This window comes from Chaetura pelagica, unplaced genomic scaffold, assembly GCF_000747805.2.
Source record: "Chaetura pelagica isolate M959 unplaced genomic scaffold, ChaPel_1.0 scaffold275, whole genome shotgun sequence".
NCBI lineage: Eukaryota > Metazoa > Chordata > Aves > Apodiformes > Apodidae > Chaetura > Chaetura pelagica.
The window spans coordinates 3,786,666-3,802,802 of record NW_009953486.1 but is presented as its reverse complement, the minus strand read 5'-3'; the positions used below and the strand labels follow the sequence as shown (position 1 = coordinate 3,802,802).

The following is a 16,137-nucleotide window of genomic DNA, read 5'->3' as shown; positions in this document are numbered from 1 at the left end:
GTCAGATAGCAGTAAGAATGCAACCAGACTTTGACAATCCCTATCTTGTTCTCTATGAAAGGTTGAAGTTGTCCTTTTTCCTTCCAAACCCTGCAATCTGCTTTTAACGTTGACACTAGAAAAATGGACAGTGAAATGATCCAAGATTCAGATCTGACACATGACTTGAGCCGGGCATTTATTTTTAGCTACAACTGAAGTTTCCAGTGGCAATTACTCCTTTTTCTTTCACTTTTCAGTCTTGCACTGAGTAAACCAGCTTTCTTGGTTTTACCCTGAAGAAAAAATTCTAGTGTGTCTCTTCATCACTGATGCTTCCTTCTGAAATTGATTTACTTTCATTTTCTAGGTGCTGGTGAATCCGGTAAAAGCACAATAGTCAAACAGATGAGGATCTTGCATGTGAATGGATTTAACGCTGAGTAAGTGCATTTTTTTTTTTCACTTCACAACCTACCTCATGTCTGTGTGCACTGCAGAGTAGTATTGCTGCTGTTTTATATCTTGGCATATTCTCGCTACTGTTTCATTGTCTCTAGAATTTGGAAGTGTATATTTAGATGAGGTTAATAGACATTAACTTGAAGAAGTCATGCACCAATAATAAGTGAGAGCTGATGTTACAAAATTACTTATGTTAAGGTTCAGTATAGCTGATTTGATTAAGGCTTAAGTTTTGTGTTTTGTTTTTTTAACTGCAGTTTCTTTCACAACATGGCTGACACTGATTTACCTCTGCTACAGCACATTGATTCATACTGCTGTAAACATGCCTTCTGTTACTGTACAAAATTAATACAATTATCTTTATTTAGAGCAGGTAAAGATTTTGTTTCTCTTTCCTCACAAAATGAGACTACTGTGAATTTTGAGTGGAATAGGTTTGATTTTCTTCACTCCTGTTGTGTTTGCTTGTCCAGATGTTTGTGTTAAATTATGTTTCTGAAAGCTTTTCTTGTTTGTACTTAAAATCTGTTAATTATTTGATAGCTATGAGGTGGGCAATGGCATTAGGATAAGGAAAACAGAAATCTATTCTTTTGTCTGAGAAGGATTTGTGTCTGCTATCTTTTCATCTGACCTTGCTAGAGAGTAGGAAGAGATTCTTCAGCATGTTAGTTTATGCTTTCAAGGTGAATAAAAACCTGCTAAATTAATTCTAATTGAATGAAGATGTTGGAATTTCAGAGTTTATTCTCAGTGTTTAATTTCTTTAGATTGTATTACTGGTTTTGTCTTGTTTTCAAACAGTATTTTTGTCTTGGCATCCTCTGGCTTTTGTGAATCCTGTCTTTTTGAGAAGATGAGAGTTTCACTAGTCTTTCAGTAGTTAATTACTGAGAATGTCTTGAGTTTAAAAGTTTAGCTGAAGAGCTTGGACTATACTTCTTCCTAATCCCAAAATGCTTGCTAGTTCAGGGTTACATGGTCTTTTGGAAGAAAAATCAATCTGATTCATAATAAATTAGAAATTACATTCTGTGCTATGTGTTTTTAGTTCCTCTTTATGGGTAATATTTTTTGTTAATTCAATACAACTTTAAAGTGCTCAGTCCTGCATCCTGCTGCTGCTGAGTTGTCTCCATTGTTTTGGCTGCTCATGTTACTAAAGACCTCTTAAAGGACTTGTGTGACTGAAAAGGTTTGCATAAATTGATTTTGATGTAGCATCTCTCAACATGAGGTGCTAAGTAGAAAGTTCATCATTGAAGGTGGAAGTTGGGGATCCCTGGCACCTTTAAAAGTATCAATTCATTTAACCAGCACAGTTTTTCTAAGTTTTCTAAGCATACGTATGATCTTAAAGAGATTATGCTGCTGTGTAATGAATGGTGTATTACGTTATCTACCCAGATTTACTGAGAATGTCTTGAGTTTAAAAGTTTAGCTGAAGAGCTTGGACTATACTTCTTCCTAATCCCAAAATGCTAGTTCAGGGTAAGGTACATGGTCTTTTGGAAGAAAAATCAATCTGATTCATAATAAATTAGAAATTACATTCTGTGCTATGTGTTTTTAGTTCCTCTTTATGGGTAATATTTTTTGTTAATTCAATACAACTTTAAAGTGCTCAGTCCTGCATCCTGCTGCTGCTGAGTTGTCTCCATTGTTTTGGCTGCTCATGTTACTAAAGACCTCTTAAAGGACTTGTGTGACTGAAAAGGTTTGCATAAATTGATTTTGATGTAGCATCTCTCAACATGAGGTGCTAAGTAGAAAGTTCATCATTGAAGGTGGAAGTTGGGGATCCCTGGCACCTTTAAAAGTATCAATTCATTTAACCAGCACAGTTTTTCTAAGTTTTCTAAGCATACATATGATCTTAAAGAGATTATGCTGCTGTGTAATGAATGGTGTATTACGTTATCTACCCAGATAACTGTCTGAGCCCTGCATACCCAAATTTGTGCCACACTGGGAGCCCAGAAGCCCGTTACACAAAGCCTGCTAGGCAGGGCCTGGGACACATTCTGGGATTTGCAACAGTGGTGCATTCCTTGAGTATCTGACTTCTGTGTTGTAGGTTGGAGCTGAGCTGAGTGTGCAGCTGGATTTCTGGGCAACATGGAAAATTTGGCCTCAGGAGCCTTTGCTGGCTTCTTCCTCCTCCTAGCAAGGGATTTGTATTACCTAGCAGCCTGATGCCAGCACAGCCCTGCTGCCACTCACAAGGCATAGCCCAGTGTGGGAGCCACACTTGAATTGGCTGCATGTGGGTCTGGAGCCATAGGTTGTCCATCCCAGGGTGGATTGCCTTGCAGTCGGTCCTTTGAGCTTGGCCTTCTGTGAGTGGCATGAAGTGGAACATTCGGGTGCATAAAAATCAAATTTAGAAGTGGTACATTTAAAATGTGCAATAAATAAGTTGTGGTGCATCTAGTTTTAGGGTTGTTTTTTTTCCCCCAAAACAGTGAGTAGGTAACATACGTTTTACGTGGGGAGAAGGCCACTTTTCAGTGTTTTGAAGTCCTTGCAAGTTACATGTTAGTCCTTAAGTAACTTATATTTTCTTCAAAGTAACTAACTGCTCCCTACATTGTCCTGCTATCCTTTTTGCCCAATGAAGTCCTTTTCTGTCCTATTTACCTTGTGGAAAAATGATGTGGTATTCAGCTAAGTGAGAGAGACAGCATAGAGTTTTTTTGGAAGAGCAGGAAAAGTAAAGCATTAATTCTCTTGATCTTCTTATCTGCCATTCTAGAACATAAGCTTGTTTGCATGCAACACCACAGTTGTAATGAATAACAGCAGAGAAATAGTGAAAACTAGTGTGCTGGAGATAGAGAGATTTTTTAATGTTAATTTTCATGTATGTAACTACTTTTGAATTATTTCTGTTGATGTAGCTTATTCATATGGCTTGAAGGAAATACAGTTTCAAGTCCCAGCTAAAACTTCTTTGCCTTTGATTTGGTTGCCCTGTGATAATTGATGTTTGAAGTAGAAAGAGGATACTTGTTATGAAAGGTAGTTAACTAGTATACTACAAACAAGGGAATGAAAAGTTTTGCTTCAGTGTTACTCAAATACTCTTCCTAATTTCTGGTGACTAAACAATATGTCCAGTGCTAAATGTACCTGCTTCCTTCAGTGAGTGTGGCAGTTTTTTAAAGTTGTTTTGTTTTTAGGATTCTGCCCCTAAACAGATGAAGGGACAGCTATCACATGCATTTAGGTGAATTGGCCTCATGTAAAGCTGTAGCATTTAACAAGGTGACATCTCTGTAGTTCTACAAAACTGGAAGAATTTCCTCAGGGATTGCAGTCCTTGATCGCTCCAGCTAATTAATTATTTGAGGAACTGTATGGAATTAAGTGTTCCAGGTAATTAATATGCTTGATAGTTAACAATGCTAAGGTGAATTTTAAGGTGGTTAAAGTTCTAGCTAAGTTAACTACAGTAAAGGCTGTTTAGGTTTTTTTCTTAATGTTCCTTTTATAATCTGTTATTGAGTTTGAAACAAAAGTATATTATTTTTTTGTTCCTGTTGTGAAGGTGGCGTGTGGGAAGTAGCAGTGCTGTGGCACTGGTAACCAGAGTAGAGTACTAAAAAAGCAAGACATGGTCTACAGCACAGGTTTTTCCAAATGGAGTTTTTGGGCAAGTTCAGCCCCCTTCCTTAGGTCTTGCAGGATGGCTTTGCTGGGCCATGCTATCAATCGACGTTTTCATACATCTGTTTCATTGGTGATGGGAGTGTGGCTTTCCTACAGCGTTCTTCCATTGTGCCTCCTCTTGACCGTGGAAAAGTTGTGTTTTAAGCATAATGAAAACTCTGTATCAACCAAATTTTCTGCTCTTTGCATTGCTGCCAACAACAAAGCCCCTTGTGATGTAGAAAGGGTTTAAATCTGGCTTGTAATAGCAGGAAGCCTGTGACTTCTCTTCCTTTCCTTCCCTACCTCCTCAGCACTTCAGCTGTCTTTTCAAGAGGCTGTTGCAGAGGACTAGATCTCTGCTGTTGCATACCGTGTTTTGTGAGCATTCACTGATAAAGTGGAGCTAAGACCTCCTCTTTTTGTCTGTGCAGAAGCTCAGATGCCAATCTGTATGAACCAGAAAGGATTAAAAATGGGAAAGGGAAGTCAAGAGGAGTAAGGAATATAGTTCGAAGAATGAATGTAAATATACAGTACTGGTTGAAGAGGGGGAGAAAACCCAATTTTTTTTCTGTGTTGTTACAGGGCTGGGGTTCTTAGCTTCTAAGTTGTCTTTCCTCTCTGATCATTGTGGGTTTGGCTGACAGGCTCTAAGGACAGGGTCGTTGTCATGCACGATTTTAGAAAGTGGGAAATTGGCAAGGGCAGTAGACAGTTTTGAAGTGTCATGGGAAAAACTGGGACAAACAGAAACATTTAGATATAAATAAATTGTCGAAATATATCTGGTGAAATCCAGTACAACAATTGACAAATAAGGAGAATGTGCCTTTGTGATTAGTAAGTTTGGATATTGTTTATGATTCAGGAAGTCTTGAGATAGTAGGGAATTCTGGGTAATGCTTCTCAGTCTCAGTTTTCTAAATGATGTTTTATAATGATGACTTTATTTCTTAAACTGGTATGCTGAAGTGTTGAGTAGGAGTTTGTGTATTATTAATTCTTCCAATTAAAATGGCAGAAGCAGAACTGAATAGCTTTATTTTGAAGACCTAGTGATGACAAATATATTTGCATCTCTCTTGTACTTTTACAATTACTTTCTCTTAGTGGGGAAGTTAAAGACAAGTCGCCCTCATAAAGGTTTGATTTCTCACCTGGGTTTACTAATTTGTGAGGAAGAAGAAGTAGTCACTGGTGCTTTCTAATCTTTATACATCATCCACCAAAAGTTGAACTGTAGTTTATATCACATAAGACAGGAAATTATGTTGTCTTGTTACATTGGTCAATCTGTTTTGTGACCCAAATAATTATCTCTTGGTAATTTTATGCTTCTGGTATCTGATACTTGTGTTTTGTTTTCTAACTTTGGTCTTTTTATGTGTGAGATTTAATGGAAGTGCATGCTATGAGTGAGGAAAAAGTATAACATTTATGACTAAGTATTTAAAAATAATTAATTCCCTCTTAATGGCTAATACTAGTTTGTATATACAAACATTATTGCTCTATTTTTACAGTTCCTTTAGATTTGTGTTCCAATACCATGTTTCTAGAATGGTCACATCAGTTCCTTGCCAAGAAGTAAACTGACTTTATTATATATTACTCTACTGGCAACAAAAATAATTTTTGTTTGAGTAACATTGAAAATTGCAGGGGGAGACAGGGCTTTGTGCGTATGATTTCCCTCCCCCCTTCTGTCTTTCTTTCTTTGCATCACAATGTATATCAGGAAGTTTCTGCTGATTTAAGGCAGAGAGTTTTGGTTTTTTTGTTCTCAACTCCTGTTCCAGGACACAGACGAAGTGTTACTGTGCTGGAATATGTATTTCAGTCTGTTTTAGGGCTTGTCCTAAGAACTGACACAGTTGTGTATTTGAGTTTTGTCAGAAGATGAGAATATACCAACAGCAACTAAATACTATGATTAAGAACTCAATATGGCATAAAGCTTGTAAAAGTATATGCAAAATGTTTATGCTAGTTAAATATAACTTCCATCAGCTTGAAAGAAGTGGGAGGTAATATCTGGTGACGTTAAACAACCTAAGCAAACAAGAAATTCCTTGTTAGGATGTTTAATGTTGTGTTTATGTGCTTGAAATTATATTTTATTTGGAAATACTTTTATTTTTACAAAGGGGAAAATTCCATTTGCTGAAAAACGTAAACCTGAACTTAATGAAGCATCAATGTTTCATTTTGTCATAAAGAAAAAAAGGAGAAAAGTTTCCAGTTTCTGGGTTTTTCAAGTTTTTTGTTGTATCTTGCTATAAGATATGAGACATTCTCCATTAGGAACATGTGCAAATGTTTTGCATTTAGATCTGCTACTTGAGTGTGATTTTTAAATACTGTAAGATGAGTTTTCAGAACCCTTTGATAGCTTATGATACCTACACTGAGCCTTATTTGGCAAGGAGTATTAACATACTGGTGCTATATTCTAATAGTGAATGGAATAACTCCTTTACCTTGCTCAGAGGCATTCTGAAATCTAAAAATAATTTTAAAATTTCCATGTACAAGTGAAGTGATTTTTTTTTTCAAAATGATGTTATTTAGGTTCTTGAAAGTATTACAGAAGAGCAGTATATGAAGGAATCTAAAAATTAAAAATATTGGTTAGTTTTATCTTTTTAGATGCTTGTGGTAGGCTTCAGCTGACCATAAATGGAGAGATGACAACACAGTATTGAAGGAAACAAGACTTTCATTTTTACATCATGCTTTATTTTCAACTGCCTGTTTTGTATGTTTGCTTTTTCAAGAAACTTTTACTCAAATAAAAGAAGGCAAGTGAGAATTGAAGATAAGAATGTCTGTTTTTATAGTTGTATGGGAAACAAGGTGTTGCTCATACCAGAGCATCCATCTTATCTGTATTTACTGGTTGGTGGGAAATACTAAATTCTTATAGCAAATCAGTATTTAAACTACCAGTTTTATATGTTGCATGTTGAGAGCTCTCTGTCCTTAGAATTACTGTTTCTGGCCTTGCAACTTGGCATTTGTGCTTTCAGTTAAATCTATCAGTTTTCTGCTTTAAAAACAACACCAGCAACAACACATCAGTAGTCCCTTAAGCTAAGTTTGCATATGTAGCATACATTATTTGCCATGTAAAGGGCCTGGCCAAAAATACAGTAGTAGTTCTACTTGGTTGGATGTGTAAATTTCACAAAAGCTTTTTAAGTATGCATAAGCAACTACCGACCTAGTAGAAAGCTTTATAGTTAGTGTTGTAGAGGGCTTGGAGGGCAATAACTATGAATAGTGGAATAAGCATGAGTCATGTAACCTGAGATGCAAAAGAGAGGAACAGAGGAGAGCCTAAGACATAACAATGTGGCAAACGTGAATGGGTCAGGGAGGATTTTGACTTTTGGTCATAGGTGTGGGATTTTACCTGTTAGTTTTGGTAATAACAGATAAATGAAAATAAAATTTTTCTTACAAAATTTTCAAGTTTCCCCTTACCTTCTCAAAACACAAAAAACCCCCAACTTGTCTGTTACTTGTTGAGCTAACAAAGTCTGAATTCTGTAACTTGTTCTGTCTCCTAAATCTTTCCTGCAATAGTCCCTCCTAGTCCCCCAGAGCATCTGCTGTTCCTCCCTGCTGCACTCACAGCTTTCCAAGCATCTCCTGTTTCCTCCAGCCGATGCAGTCCTCATTCTAGTCCAGGGCCCTGATATTCCCTGCAACACTGATGTCTAGGTACTCCTGGATTGTCCTTTCCTTTGTCTTCCTTTTTTTCTGCTTTTCTTACTACCTGCACAAAGTCACCATGTTCTGTGGCCGGTGTAAATCTACGTGAATTCTTCCTCCGTTTCCCACATTGGAGCACTCATTTTCATCTGTCTTCTACTCAGCCTCTGATTTTCATTTCTGGAAATTAATCTGCAACAGCAACCCTCCTTTAAGGTTTGGTTGAAGTTGAACAACAGCATCTGAGAGAGAGTGAGACTGAGAGAAAACAGCTAAAATAAATCGTGTTCTTCCTCAATTAACTCCAAATATTTAAAAAAAAAAAATTACCTGCACGTTCATGAGTTTAAATGGTAGTGGTGTTTTTCTCCATTTTCTTATCTTTAGCAAACATCTACTAGTATAAGCCAATGGACCAGATTCTGTTTAACTTGTTTTTAAATAAATCACAAACTACATTAAATGCCTCCAAAAACTTCAGAGAATTTAAAAGTAGGACTCCTTATGGAGAATATTAGATATATCTATACATTAAATATGTATCTATATTCCACACTTCAGTGTCCTTTCTGAAAAAGAAATCAGTGTACAGATTATCCCCAGCTCTTATGAAGAATTAGACCTGCACAGTGATTACCTTTTCTCGAGCCAGTGTTAGAGAATTGTGAAGGATTTTCTCTTGTAGTATCTCACTGGATTATTTCTTGTCCCATATAATTTGGAGATGCAGACTGTGCAATACTCTGATTTTCCCAGTAAAAAAACCAATTTTACTGATTTGTGCAGGTGGATGCTTGAATTACTTTATATATGAACAGAATACTTTTATAATCATGAAAGGTATTTTTTTTTTTAATTAAAACTATACTTTTGTATTATTACAGTCCATGAAGATTCCCCTTGCTTTGTTACAGAGCTACATTTTATCTGTTCCTAGTCATCCCAGCTGGGGAGGTTTTTTCAATTTCGTTAAGTTAAAACCTCTAGTGTGTTTGTCCCATAAGATATAATTTATTATTAATAAATGCTGTGCCTTTCTCAGCTCCTTCTAGCAATCTAGATACGAGCATTATTTCTTGTTCTGTTTCTTAGGCTGCTGGGTGTGCTGTGTTGTTATGGTCTCTGTGGGATAGGTTCAGTAAGAGCAAAGATGTGTCCTCTAATTTCCCTTCTCCTGGGATGGGAGAGCAGGTTTGGGGGGTTCTGAGGGATTTTTTTAAAAAAATGAAAACCACTGCTCTTGTTCCAGTTTTGTAAGATCAAGGCAGACATAGCTAATGCTTTGAAGTATAATCCAGCAGGCAGATTTATCTTTATTTTTAGATATATCATGCGTTTGTACATTAGGGTTCCTCAAGTCCCATCTCTGATGAGGAGCTGAGATACAGAAATTGCTCAGCTTAATCTTGGTCACTCAAAGCGCTCAAGTTGAAATGAAGGAATTTCCACTGATGATGGTTGTTTTCTTTAAATGTAACTTGAATTGTGATGTTGAAAATCATATGCCCTCCATTTTACTTTGACAATTGAGTCTTGAGTTCCTAGGAAATGCAAGAGTATTTAGGATACAGTACCAGTGTAGCTTCATCAGCTTTTAATAGTAACTTCTACAATCATACTCTAATGTAAACATGCAATTAATTAGAATTACCTGTTTACAGCTGAGCTTACTTAGAAAATGCAATGTTTTTGACAACTAAGGGGCAAAATTACTTCTTTTTGAGGATTGCATTATTAGTGGAATGCCTTGATGAGATGCTCTGTTTGAAGGTGTTTGCTGTTAAAAGAAGTACCAGAAAGTTTGTGACCCTCTTGCTTAATTACTACCTGTTGCTGACTGTATTCTCCAAAGGGCTATTTAGTAAGTCAGTTGTGTTCCCTTGTCTTTTTCATTATGGCACCAGAAACTAATAATCTCTCCTAGCTGCACCCTTGTAGCCTCCCAAGTATGGTGGGTTAACTAACAGAGCAGGTAGAGGTGTGCAGTGTATCTGGTGTAGTCCTAATGGGTCTCACTTAGCTTTAAATGGTGACTTCACAGTTCCCTGTGGGATTTGCTGTTGCCTTCTTAATCATTGTGATTTAAGTACTCACTTCACGTCTCTAGGTCTATATCCATAGATAGAGATTTATTTCCTTCAAGTTAAGACATTTTAATTCTGTTTTGCCAATACAATTATCTATATAATAGAAACCTTCATATTAATTAGAAATGTTGCAAGGAAATGTGTATCAGTGGAGTTGGTTTCTTCAATAATTTTGTAATAACAGAGGATGCTTTGCTCGTATCTTGCGTGATTTTTATTTAATTTTTTTTAATACACAAAAATGAGTACTGGGACATTTGGCAAAGTAAGTTCAGAAAACTATCTGTAAGACCTGTGTAGTAACCCCGATAATTCAAATAACTTAAAAATAAATGTACTATCTAAATTTGATTTTACATGGCATTACTGTGGAAAAGTAAAACTAATTGACTTAATGAATTTTAATTTAATTACATAAAAGTGATTGGCATAGCTTCACATATTTTGTGTTGGTTTTAACAGTTTAAGACCATTAAGATAAAGATGAAAACTTACAGTTGTAATAACTTTTTAAAATAAGCAAAAGTTTGTAATCATAAGGACTTAGCTGTTTGCTGAAAAGATTTTATTAAATACCTTTTACTTACACTTTTTTGTTTTGGTAAATGAGAATATAATCTCGGAACTGCATTATTCATTAAAAAAACTATAGGAACAATGCAAAGCTGAGGAATTATTTTTCCTTTAGGTGAGGGAGAAAACTGAGAGAGGCTCAGTTCAGTACTCAGGTTATGATACTCTGACCCAATCTACTGTAAAAGTCCCAAGTCTATATGCAGCTCAGGAAGAGCAGCTCTAGTGCTTGTGTCCTGACCTACACTTCCAAATATTTGACAAAACAGCTGCAGAGGGGAGTGTCAATATGACACTCTGATACTTTGTCTCAATGTACTTTGCAGCAAGCATGCTGTACAACATGTGCTTTGTGGGGTTGTACAGGGATTTTTGTTGTTAAATTTCAGTAGTGTACAAGTTACTGATTTTTCAGTACTGGGTTTTGCAGCATACTAAAATAGGTGCCTGTAAATTAGATGCAACCTTTTACTTTTGGTATGTAAAAATGATTAATGTTTTCAAAATAGTTACTCATAGGAACACATGCTGCTTGTGCTGAACATTGTAGTTAGAAATTCATTCCATAACTTACATAATGTGATGCTTAAAAATTGCTATTTCACCTTTTAGGTTTTTTATTTGAAAATGGGAGGGAAGTGTGTCCCCAGACTCTTAATTTCCCCAAACCGTTGGGAGCTCGAGGTGCTCCATACTGCCTCTGTTTTGCCTTCACTTAATTGGATAGTCTTCATTGTATGTAATTGCATCTTAAGCAATCATGTGTTTACATTGCTTATGTTTATCACCAAAGAACTTCATAGCATTCTGTTAGCTCAGTATCTTTTTTGACACCATATTTTTGGAAAATACGGGGCTAGAGAAAAGTAAAAAAGGCTGAGTTTAGTAACGGGTTTCTGCTTATTTTGCACAATTGTAGGGAGTCAGAAAAAAACTGGGAAATAAGGTAGGCAGCATAAGGTCTGGCTTTTTCCTCACAATTTCGTTCATGCTTTGGAAACATAAAGCCTGCTTCATGTGCTGCAAATTACCTACTTTTGCAGCTATGGGCTTTTGTTTTTTGCTGTTATTTACCCTGAACATCACTGTGATCTGTGCAATTCTGAGTTGGTATTTGAAGCCTGGAAACCCTGAGTCCTGTGCTTGCCTGCAGGCATCAGGGAGGTGGGGAAGCGTGGGAGTTGACTTTTGGTTTTGTTTTTTCCCTTTAGGTAGTCTGCTAGTTTTGTTTTGTCACTGTTTTCACTTCCTTCTGAAGCATCAAAGGTTGGACGGGGTCTGAGGTGATGTTAGAAGACAAACTTCTGTGCCTAACTGATTGATTCTTACTCACATGATCCAGATAAAGTTAGTTGAAGAACTTGATCTAAGAAAGAAACTCACCAGGGACTGTTAGGCATGTTTCTGACTTCTACTGCATAAGTATTTTTTGACCTCCTTGAATTATTACGGCAGACTTCTTGTAATCAGTTCTCTGCCATTGCAGGAATCTTGATCTGGTTTTAATTTGTGATCTTCAACAAAAATTGTTTAATTTGAAAGTTCAACTTAATACTAAAGTATATGGGTAAGCACAGTGGCCTCTGGGACTTTGAAAGGCAGACTGAAATATTAGTTTCTTTCTGACGTAAAACTCTTTGACGTACTTACTGAATGTCTGTGTAAGCTGGTTGTTCCTTGCTATACCAAACTGCTAACCCATGTAAAAGCCTTGATTCTGAAGTCTCTTCTGTACAGGCAGGCACATATGTGCCTGACAAGGTGGTTAATGGATTTAGTGGGACTCCATCATTATGGATGTCTGTATTTTGAAAGAAACAGCAAAATTTCACCTTACTGTAGATAATTTAAATTGGTATGGTTCGAATGCATTAGTATCTCTTAATGAAACCAAATATAGTTCTCTTCAGTTCCATTCATTCTGGACCTTTTCTATTTCTGATACATCTCACTAGTTGCCAAGCAACCTCAACAGTAGTTCTGCACATCCAGTAGCATTAAAAAAAAAAAAAGTGAGTAGTTGTTGCTGAAAATAAAGATGCCTTCTGATGACATGAATGAAAAGAGTTACAAGAGAAGGAGTGAGGAGTGGTGAGTTTGTAGCTGACATTCTAAAAAAGCTAATAATATTTAGCACTAGTAGTGCTATCTGTTTTCCAAGCACTAATCAAGTAACCATAAGATTATTAAATGAAAAGACTTTTTTTCCTTTCAGTGAGTGAAGCTCAATTATTTTTATGCTTCATAGAGCAGAGGGCAGGGTTTAGTTCCAAGAGGACAGGAGTTAGTTTAGGGTATGTATTTCTTTCTCTGACCTGTATTTAATTCCTGTGTTTCTAGCTGGACTGCTGGAAAGCCTTGGAAGATTTTTTTTTTTTTTGTTGATACATAGCCATCACTATCTGTTCATTTCATGCTGATGCACCTGCACTGTGTTGAATTTCATTAAAATATTTATCACCTGGAGTGCCTTCCAAACTAGAAGTAAGATAGGTTGTGTGTAGGTCCTTTATTACTTGATAATGCTGTAATGTTTATAAAGGAATAAATAGAGCGGGTTGGTTTTTTTATCGTTTTCTTTGCAAAATGTGATTAAGCAGCAAACAAAGCACTAAAGCAAAGGAGATCAAAATGAAAATTAAATAGGATTTGGGAAAAGTATTCTGGTTTTAGGTTCTTCAGTTTCTATGGTAGCTTAATTTCAGTTTAGAAAGAAAATTATATATTACCTGTAGACTGACTAAAGCAACATTATGGAGGACACAAAAAAGTTAGAAAGTACCTATATTAAGATTGTCTTATTTGAGTTCATTTTAATTTTGGACACCATTGCCAATGACTGCCTATATGAAAAGGTAATTTAAAATTCCATAACTAATTCCTAAAAAAACAGTAAGAAATTCTAACACATTTTTTTAAAAGCAAGTTCTGACACTGAACAGTCACTTTTCCTCAGTCACAGTCTCTCTGGAATTAGAGTTGTGTGCCATTAAGCTGTCAGTGAATTAAGCTATCTCACAGGTTTTCATTTGGGGGACTCCTGGTCCCAGTCACAATTAATTGCTTCCCTTTAATTTTTTTTCTGAAAGTGATGGTCTTAGAAATGCACTTATTTCACTTCTGAGTGAGAATAGTAATAAAGGGATGTACTGCAAATGTGTCAGAAATGTGGATATGTTCAGTTTATACACAGATTAGGATGTGTTCTGAATTACACCTTCAGTGTCCATGAAAGACACATACATCTGTCAGACATACTGGATATAGTGAGGCTTTTATGTGCAGGGTGGTTTTGTGCTAAGTCTGGTTATATACTGGATGTCCACATAGGTGTTTCTGTCAAGAGGCTTCCATTTTCCTGTGGATCGGGAACAAGAAGAAAACTGTGTAATACAGGAGCTATTTTCTGTGTGGTGGAGATAAACACAAAAAATTAACACTTGGTGTGCAAATTCACAGCTTATTGTTGCAAGGCAAATTCATGCTATCCTGCTTCCACATGAGTGGAAGATGTTTGAAACGTAGTGTGATACTTCGGGCTGTTACTAAGAGAACATAAACATTTTGAGTTACAGTCTGTGTGTTCATTGCCTGCATCACAGACCCAAAGAAGTCTATGCCTGAGAAGAGCTGGTTGTTGCTGTATGTGTGAGAGGGGTGGTACATTATTAAATTCAGTTGCAGTCAATTTGACTGGTGGTAGGTTACTTGTTGCTTTTAATGTAAGGACTAAAAATGTTACTAGATATTTTCTAGCTTTAAGGATAAATTGGATTAGTGAAGGCATACAAAAGAACTGCTCTTGGAAATAGTTAAAACATAATGAAAAAACATCCCAGTGTTATGTAGTAATTTTACCATGTTCAGCATCTAATGTTTATTTGTGTTGGACTAAAATTTCTTTTGACATCCTGCAGCTAATAGAGGTAATTTAGAGCTAGAAAGTAGTCTGTGTGTCTATGTGTGATGTGTATACAAAACCTGCTTGTAGTGGTGGTATTTTTATCCTCATCTTCTAAGTGAGAAGGCCAGTCCTAGTTCATGCTTTTTTGTAATGCATAAAATGCATGGATTTTGGCAGCTGTCTTTTGCCTCTAGGCTTATAAGTAGGTTTGTCTGCTCAAGATGTGTGTAATTACTGTATATATGTGATGTGTTAGCTGCTGCACCAGTATTGCCATGTAAACTTAGTTGCCCTTTTTTATATATACATATTCTCTGTATACCTAGTTTTAAAAGGGTAAATATTATAAACTGGTTGCTCAAGAGTGGTACGCTATAAAAAAAGTAATAAGGACATCAGTAAAAGTGTTGGCAATAGTAGTAAAGCTGCACTATAATCCTTCTACCAATTTATTGAACTGTAGCTATTGTTATCTATGACAATTAACTGCTACGTATTGTATGTTAACCCTTTGTATAGTAGTTGTGTGGAGTGGTGCTCAATGTGACTGCAGTACCTTAAACTTCAGGTTTTCAAGCAAATAAATGTGCATGTTACCTGATAATATTCACAATGTGTTTGTTGCTTTTCTCTTTTTGTCTAGCTTTTGTTTCAACAAAAAAAAAGGACACCCAGTTACTTTATGGAGAGCATCTTTGTCACAAAAATAAATACCTTTTTGCAAAATGAAAGTAAATACATGACTTCAGATTGTGCTGTAGTATCTTTAAGAACAGTAATACTGCAAAAACATTTAAATATTGAAATATCTACTTGGATTAGGGTTTTTAAAAAGCTTCATTTGAAGTTACTATAAAAGTGAGTACAGTGTAATTGTATCTGAATGTTGCTGGACTTCTGAATTCAGTGTTAATTTTGTTGAGTAAATGCACTGAATTAAGGTTTGGTAGAAGGCAGCTTGCAGGCCCCCTTGCAGTTGTTGCCTGTGAAGGGGCTTGGTGGATGTGGTGCATCATCTGCCATCATGTCCTTCCATTGCTGCTGGCAGAGCAGGTTAAATCCCCATTCAAAAACTGCCTGTTTCAGGACCTAGGCACAGCCTGTGTAAAGACTCAACGGCCATTTATGTGTTGTGAAGATAAGTTGTGTGTGAGTACAGTCAGAGGTGTGGGTCTGGTCTCAGCTGTTTTCTTCAAGGGCAGCATCTGAGCTGGTGCAGGAGCAGCTGGGAAGGCTCTGCAGGTGCCTTTTGGACCTGCCTTAGCTCCTGGCACTAAGGATTCCTGGTGTCTGCTGAAGCCGTTGTCACAGAATTGTAACATGGGGCTCCTTTGCGATGCCGGGTGTGGAAGAGTGTTTTTGATTCCTAGAGCAGTTCCATGTGTGAAAGCTGGGTTCTGTGAGCTCAGGAGTGTGGCTGTCAGTGTTCTGGAAAGTTGTGCAGCACAAGTATGACACTAAGTGGGGTGAAATGATGGATTGCTTCTTGTTAAATTCGAGGAGTCCCTTGTAGTCCAAGGTTTAAATTTGCTAAATTCAGTCTTCCAAAAGATGATTGTTTGTATTTAAAAATGTCTTAATATGTCCTCAAGCCGTTGAATTGGAAGTTGAGACTGCAGCTTTTTCAGTTCAGCTGTCTGTTGCCTTGGCACAGAGGTGGAGTTTATATATGCTCTTGTTGCCAGTATCCCTTAATTCTGAGAAGATGGCAAGCAATCACGTTTGAAGTTTGGATCTCATGATGTCAATACAGAT

General features: G+C 36.6%; 1 protein-coding gene across 2 annotated transcripts in view; it reads left to right on the top strand.

Moving 5' to 3' along the window:
* The first annotated feature begins 351 nt into the window (after nucleotides 1–351).
* GNAS (GNAS complex locus) overlaps nucleotides 352–16,137 on the top strand; it is an 84,165-nt gene continuing 68,379 nt past the window's right edge. For both annotated transcript variants that reach the window (XM_009998632.1, XM_009998631.1), the window contains exon 1: nucleotides 352–422. In XM_009998632.1, the coding sequence (XP_009996934.1) occupies nucleotides 388–422 (35 nt within the window). In that variant the 5' untranslated portion in view covers nucleotides 352–387. The remainder of the gene's footprint in view (nucleotides 423–16,137) is intronic.